The sequence below is a fragment of the Manis javanica genome, chromosome 8 (genome assembly GCF_040802235.1).
Source record: "Manis javanica isolate MJ-LG chromosome 8, MJ_LKY, whole genome shotgun sequence".
Taxonomy (NCBI): domain Eukaryota; kingdom Metazoa; phylum Chordata; class Mammalia; order Pholidota; family Manidae; genus Manis; species Manis javanica.
This window is the reverse complement of record NC_133163.1, coordinates 74,441,781-74,449,569: the sequence shown is the minus strand read 5'-3', so window position 1 is coordinate 74,449,569 and position 7,789 is coordinate 74,441,781. Positions and strand designations below refer to the sequence as shown.

The 7,789-nt window shown below is 37.6% G+C and overlaps 1 protein-coding gene across 3 annotated transcripts in view; it reads left to right on the top strand.

The window, feature by feature from the left end:
- Window positions 1-810: 810 nt before the first annotated feature.
- Window positions 811-7,789, top strand: part of RNF212B (ring finger protein 212B) — a 44,138-nt gene continuing 37,159 nt past the window's right edge. For 2 of the 3 annotated variants that reach the window (XM_037017309.2, XM_017665152.3), the window contains exons 1-5: window positions 811-946; window positions 1,887-1,969; window positions 2,348-2,448; window positions 4,297-4,349; window positions 4,714-4,788. In XM_037017309.2, coding sequence (XP_036873204.2) covers window positions 1,956-1,969; window positions 2,348-2,448; window positions 4,297-4,349; window positions 4,714-4,788 — 243 coding nt within the window. In that variant the 5' untranslated portion in view covers window positions 811-946; window positions 1,887-1,955. The remainder of the gene's footprint in view (window positions 947-1,886; window positions 1,970-2,347; window positions 2,449-4,296; window positions 4,350-4,713; window positions 4,789-7,789) is intronic. The other variant, XM_017665155.3, reaches the window with a different exon arrangement.

Below are 7,789 nucleotides of genomic sequence, written 5' to 3'. Positions count from 1 at the left end.
AACAATAGTTTTAGTAAAAAGTTTTGGCTGTGCTCGTATGCCCTTTCAATATGCAGACTCAGGTATAATTTTATTTCAGAAAGCTTTTCTCAATATTTTGTTTTAAACATTTGTTCTGATACATTGCTCTGGTTTTCCTACCAGAAATAAATGTATGTGCTTGTGTAAAATCTCGTTTGCTTTCTGTATCTATCCCTTTCTTGTGAAACTTTGTATCTTTCAGTCTTTTTAGAAAGACCATTCTCCTTTCAGCCCATAACTGTGCTTTTTTGCTCATTTTTTATTTTTGAAAATAGTTAATTTTTTTCCTGAAATTTTTAGTTTTCATTTAATATCCGATTGTTCTTTAACCATATTACTTTTTTAGTTTTTCTATTCTTGATTTATGCTGTTTTTTCAAACCATCTATTCCTTGTTTTGTTCAAACATATTAGGTTGAAGTTTTCATCAACCTTGTCATCACTTTTTTCTAGCCTGTTATTGCCTGTTGGAAGATGATTAGGTCTATTTTCATCTTGTTTCCATGGTAACAGGTATAGGATTAGATCATATTCCTTACTTGTTCCCAGCCTTAAATGATGTTTTCCTCTACTAGTAAGAAGAGGAAACCTTGCCTCCCGCAGATCGCCGGGAGCTCCGCACTTGCCAGAACACAGCCGTAGGCCCCGCCCACACCTCGCGCCCGCCCAGGCCCCGCCCATGCGCTTCGCACTCAGCATGGCTACGCCTACATCTCGCGAACGCCCCGGGCCCCGCCCACGTGCTTACCATACCGCCCTGGCCCTGCCCACGTCTCCGCGAGGTGTCGTGGGCCACGCCCAGCCTCTTGCAGCTTCCTGGTACCAAGGTCGCTGTGTATTTTCCCGCCATTTCCAGCTCTTCGTGAGGAGAACTGGATGTTTGCGGTGAAATCTTGAGGTCTTCTGGGATTACGGCGGCCAAGCGGGTAGGGAAGGTAGCTAGAAAAGAACTAGTGGTGAATTTGAGACTGTTAAATCCCCGTCACCCCTAGAAACCAAGCAAATCTTGTTCTCACAAACCCTATAAACTGCCCTTCAGAGTTTATGTGGCCATTCTGTTCGATTTAAATTGTTGTTACAGCCCCTTAACAAGCCAGGGCATTTACAGTGGGGCCTTTTTAGTAGTCTCACTTATTGTGAGCAACAAATAGAAGTCTGAAACGCATGGCTCTGACTGTGTAAAGCCTTCGCATTGAATTGCTTATTAAGTTTGTAATCTGGTATCTTAATTTACATCACAAAAATGTTAAAGTGTGGAGCAAACTAGCCATCATTCTTTTAGCAACCTCTCCATAAACAGCTTAAAAACTTTGTAAAGAAAAGACCAGTGAGGGTAAAAAAATCTCTTTCTGTTTTGATTATTTTCCCAAATTAATTTTAAAGGAAGACAAACTAATAAGTATTATATTCTTAATTAAACATGAATTCATTAAACGTGTGAACTAAGTACAGCTCAATATGTATCAGTTCAGTTATGTTTTTGATATGTCAATTTCTTCATTTAAAAATTGATTAGTCACATTTATGTAACTCTGTACGTAACAAATATATGGAATTAGTAATGGCAGAACATACAGAATGTGTGTTTACCATGTCAAACTCAAAATCTTGCTTAATGTGGTACCAAGAACCTGATTGACACAGAGAATAAGGAGTCTGTGTTCTAATCTCAGATCTTCCACTATAAAGATGGGACTTTGAGCAAGCCACTGAATTTCAGGGAACATGAGGAGCATATTTTGAAAAATGTTGGGATTGGACAAAAGGTTAAATGATTTTCAAGGCCCCTTCTGGATCTATGATTCTGATTTTCTGTGAAAGTGAACAAGCTGAGACATTATCATTCTCAAACCATGTTTTCCTTAGATAAAATGTGTCTCAAGTGGTTAATATGTGATCTCCTATGTTTGGTCCACTATCTCCTCCTTCTCCATCATGCTCTGTCCCAGGTAAGTAACTATTAGGAAAGAAGTAGATGGTTCTTTTTTTAAATTATTGTTCTTTCTAATTGCAAATTGGTACATGAATTAGCCCAGAAAACTCGGGAAATAAAAAAAGTGTAAACACACACATGTATACAAATACCCATAATTTCACCATTCAAAAGTAATTTAGTCATTGTCCTTTTTAGTTTGTCCATTACTAGTTTGCAGTCTGCTTTTTCAATTCAGAGGTATATGTGCTCCTTTACAATGGGAATACCCACAATAACCTGCCCATATCCCAGTAAAACAGCAGAAGCTAGGCAAATGTTCTTACACAGATTTTAACAGTTTAATTATATTATGCCCCATGTTATGATTACTCTTTCTCTTTCTCTGCTCTAGAATGGATTGGTTTCACTGCAACTGGTGTTTCCGAAAAGATGGGGCTCATTTCTTTGTCACCAGTTGTGGCCATATTTTCTGTAAAAAGTGTGTGACTCTGGGTGAGTAACTTAACTGTTTTCAGATTCAGGTTAAAAACTTAAATGTTTTTAACCTAGAAATAATAATTGGCCATTTTCTGGGCGATTTACGATAAAAACCACTTAGTAGGCCAAAGGTGGTGTGGAAACAGTAAGAAACTGGAGGAATCCGTTAAGAAAGAATGATTTAGCAAATGGAATGTCTATTATTTGAGCACCAAAAGGTACTTGTCAGTATTTTGAAGCCTTTGGGAGCAAAAGCCACAAAGTTATCAGACAGATTAGAGAAAAGAGAAAAGATAAGAATAATGACTAAGAATGGAGGGAAGTTTTTGATAACAAGAGCCATTTCTAATGGGAAGTGGTCTAACCTATAAAGTTAATTGATTAGAAATGATGATGATGATTGTGGTGGTGGTGATACCTTTACTGTTTATAAAGTATTTTCACATGTACCAATTTTATATATTGTCACCACAATCCCAGGAGGTAATTATTAGTAGACCCATTTTATAAATAAGGAAATGGCTCAAATAAAATAAATGATTTGGCCAAATTCTTGAAGCTGTTAAGTCTTAGAAATAAGACTTGAATTTAAGATGTTTGGTTTTTTTTTTTTAGTGCTAAAATAAGTATGGAAATAGCCCAGAAGAGGGATAGGGTGCTTTAACCAAGGAATATATTTTATAGAAGAGGTGTTGCTTAAGTAGAGTTTTTTTTTTTCCGTAGAGTTTTGAATGATAAATGGGCGTTTGCCAAGTGGGTAAGGCAGGGAAGATCATTCTAGTTTAAGAGAACAGCATGTAGAAAGGCATACCACACCATAAAACCACAGTGCAGGGGACTACACAGGTTTGGGATTGGTACAGTATAAAGAACAAGGTTAGAAACGGTAGGAGCTGAGGCTAGAGAGGCAGACAGTGGCCAAGTGATGGAAAGCTCTGTATACCAGGCTAAAGAACTTGAACTTTATCCTGCAGGTGATCAAGAGCTGCTGAAGTTTGTTTGCTTTGTGTTTTTTGTAGAAAAAAGATAAGCACTTGCTAGCTCACTCTGGCAATATTTAGAAGAAAGACTGGGAAAAATCCTTAGTCTGCAAGGAAGGAAGAGTCAGGTTAGGTAGCCTCTGGAGAAGCTTTTTTCTCTCTATAAACCTCATGACCCCTTTTAGTTATTTGCTAATGTAAAAAAGCTGTTTACTATGGTAACAGCAACTCACCTTGGAGTGATCTCTCTCCGTGAAGCATATGTCATGTGATGTTTTTCCTGACATGGCATTTATCTTAATCAATAACCAGCCCCACTACTAAAATTTCAAGTTACAAGGAAAGATTAGGAATTTTAACTTTTACATCTTTCAGAGTGGATTAATTAGGGAATGAAGAGTAGGAGAGCTTCAAAACAAGATACAGGGATATTAGCAAAGTGAGAACAGAACCGGAGAGTTTCTTATAGGACCTAAGCCTTCCCCTACCTACTGTCAGGTAGATGGGATAAAAAAAGAGTAACTTACAGTTGAGATCATTGGTACTCTTATACTCCCAGTACTCTTGTAAATGTACTCCAAACCTCCTTCTGGAGGTTTGGAACTGTCCCTCACTCACAGAAAAATATTGGGAATTTATAATGAGGGGGATGGATAGAGGCATAGTGTGAAAGCCTTACCTGTCATCAGTGTACACATTTGGAAATAATGACTTTGAGAACAAAGCTCGAGTTGATATCTTTTTATAGCACAATGGTATTCTAAATTCAGTAAGAACCCTCTTTTCTTCTCTTGCTAGCCTCCTTCACTGTCACCGTGTACTTAAGAAAAAATCTTACCCTCATGCCCAAGAGAACCAAACATTTTTTCTCTTTTTCTCCTAGAAAAATGTGCTGTTTGTGGAATAGCCTGCAAGCATCTGGCTCTTTCTGATAATGTAAGTTTTCCTTCCCTTGCTACAAACCATCTTATCCCATTCCTGGCCTGTAGGAAGTATGCAGAGAGTACAGTTGATGAGTGACTAAGCACTGAAACTTTTTTAAAAAGAAACAAAACTCACAGATAGCAATTGTAAAAAAAAAAAAGGGTGAACAACAGATAGAAGAATTGTTTGTGGCTACCTCATGCAAAGTAAGGAGAATTAGGACATAAAGTCTACATCTCTTACAGCAGTGGTGGTTTTCCTCTCAGCACAGTGAAATAATACCAGATGCTTTAAGAAGGGTGGTACATCATTTGCCATATTTACCAGTATTTTATTCCATTGTGGATTTTCTCAATGTTTGTCTTACTCTTTGTAGCTGAAACCTCAGGAGAAGATGTACTTCAAAAACCCTGTGGAGACAGCTTTGCAGTATTTTAGTCACATCTCTCAGGTATGAGAAACAAAAGTGAAGAAAATCTGATTTCCAGGCATATTCTATTTGCATCTTATTTCTTTATCAAAGGTTTGCTTTAGACTGCATTTGTACACAGTGGAGAGAAATTGGCTTCTCTCTTTGCTTTCTTCCCTGATGATACAAATCTCAACAATTATCATTTTATTGACCCAGAATCTGTGACAGGCTGCAAAAACCATGATGTAGCTGGCATCTTGTCTTTTACTTTCTAGTTCTATTAAGTAATCTTTAAGAATTAAGAAGGTTCTAGGGAGCTTTATCATCTTTTTGTGCAGATTAATTAGTCTTCTAAAAATTGTTTTGACTATATAGACCTGACCCTGCAAACAATGGACTTACTGGTCTAACACTCAACCTTTTGCTTAGAGACCTAAGTTCAAGAAGGAATTTCTTGTTCCCCATTCTCATTTTTCAATGACCTTTCCTGCTAATGCATATATATTTAATTTTTCATTTAGTGTTTACAATTGGTTGCCTAAATTTTAGAAAATATTTTTCTCTTCCTGATGCATCATATGTTGGCATATCATCGACCTGGTCAGGAGCATTAGGAATGTAGAAGTGAAGTCAGGACAACTGTTTGAAAGAATTCCCAAGTTGTAAAAACTGATTTTTCTCTTCCATTGTGTAGTTCTCTACTGAGATCATTTTATAACCTCATGGGATTCATATCTTGTCATGTTTCTTGAGATTTTATCATTGTTTTTCTTCTCTATTCTTCTCATTCTTATGAGAGTATTCCTTTCCTAAACATGGAGACGATCCTTTGTTATGTTCTGGCTGAAAATAGTAGATGTAATTTTTCTTTGGTGTCTCACCCCTCAATACTAACTCTGGAGATAGAGAAAGGGGAATTAAGCTTTCATTGAATCCTGATTTTAGCTGCTTGGGTGAGCCATCATATTTGAGATACTATTTAACATTATGAGGAGATAAAATCCAGCTGAGACTCAAGAAGAAATGTAAACAAGGTCACATGAACAAGAGAGAGCGTAGACCTTTGGTTAATAACTAAACCCAGGGTTAGTTAATGATCAGTAGAGAAATTATATATAGTCTGAATTCTAACCTGCCTAATCATGGGACCAATTACACATGGTTAAATAATCAAGATAAAATAAATGGAAAGGGTCAGTTAATCATCACTTTAGTGAAGGTCCAGTTTGGTGAAGTCAGCAATGTCTGAAAATGTATTTTCACCATCTGTGAAGTCAAATAACTGATCCAAATAATATCTAGATTGCCTCATTCAGGCTTCTGCTTCAATCAGACCTTTACTGACTCTCATATCTCAAATACTACCCCCACACACTCTGACCCTGGTTTATTTTGCATCATAGCTCTTATCTTTGACATTATATATTTGTTTATTGTCTGAATCCTGTTCTGGAATGTAAGCTCTGTAAAGGCAGAGATTTGGTCAGTTTTGTTTATTGTTATATATCCAGCTCTTTGGATAGTTCTTAATATGTAGTAGACACTCAAAAAAATATTGAATGATTGAATGGAATGTTGATCTAAATATCCATTTGTGTTTTAGTGATTCCCAGTTCTGTAATGACCTGACCTGACAAGGGCATCTTTCTGCTGTACTAGTCTATGGCCAGTAGTCAGTCAAACTGCCCATTTTGAACTCTTTATTCATGTCTAGGTAAAACTATCTAAGTATCTTTGGGAATTGGAGAGCCCCATTTAGACCTGTGAGCTTTCTTCTATTCCTAGGTCATCGACTACACTCTTATCCACAACTAGCCACCTTTCAAATGCATGCCAATAATTGTTCCTTCTTTGGTAGAGCCTTCCCTGATTCTTGTAGGCAAATTTTTGCTCTGTCCTTTGTACTCTATCCCACCTTGCTCTTAACTCCGCAAACGTGTTTTATTTGTTTATAAGTTTTTCTCTCACTAAACTGAAGCTTCTGAAAGGCAAGTATCATCGTATAGCCCAATGCCTAACTAGGTACCTGGCACAAATTAAGTGCATAAGAAATTTTTAAATGAATGACCACCCATTAAGGCTGGGAGGGAGGGAGAGGGGAATGATTCAAGTTAAGGTGAGAAAGAAACTTGGTCATATAGGGACTTACAGGCCATGGTAAGAAATTTAGATTTTCTTGTAAGTGCACTGGGACACCATTGAAGGGTTTTGAGCAAGGAAATGGCATTATCCACTATATAATTTTTTAAAGATACCATTTATATACACTGTTATGAAGATTTTACAGGAAAAACAATGTGGTTATTACATTCGCCTTTATTATCTAGTCGCCCCACATACCCCATTGCAGTCACTGTCCATCAGTGTACTAAGATGCCACAGAGTTCCTATTTGTTTTGTCTGAGCTACACTGTCTTCCCTGTGATCCCCCACACACCATGTGCACCAATCATGGTACCCCACAATCCCCTTCTCCCTCCCTCCCCACCTGCCCTCCCCAACCCCTCCCTTTTGGTAACCACTAGTCCCTTCTTGGAGTCTGTGAGTCTGCTGCTATTTTGTTCCTTCAGTTTTGCTTCGTTGTTATACTCCACAAATGAGGGAAATCATTTGATATTTGTCTTTCTCTGCCTGACTTATTTCACTGAGTGTAATACCCTCCAGCTCCATCCATGTTGTTGCAAATGGTAGGATTTGTTCCTTTCTTATGGCTGAATAGTATTCCATTGTGTATATGTACCAAACCTTCTTTATCCATTCATCTACTGACGGACACTTAGGTTGCTTCCATATCTTGGCTATTGTAAATAGTGCTGTGATAAACATAGGGGTGCATATGTATTTTTGAATATGAGTTTCTTTAGGTAAATTCCTAGGAGTGGAATTCCTGGGTCAAATGGTATCTCTATTTTTAGTTTTTTGAGGATCCTCCATATTGCTTTCCACAATGGTTGAACTAATTTACATTCCCACCAGCAGTGTAGGAGGGGTCCCCTTTCTTCGCGTCCTCACCAGCATTTGTTGTTATTAGTGTTTTTGA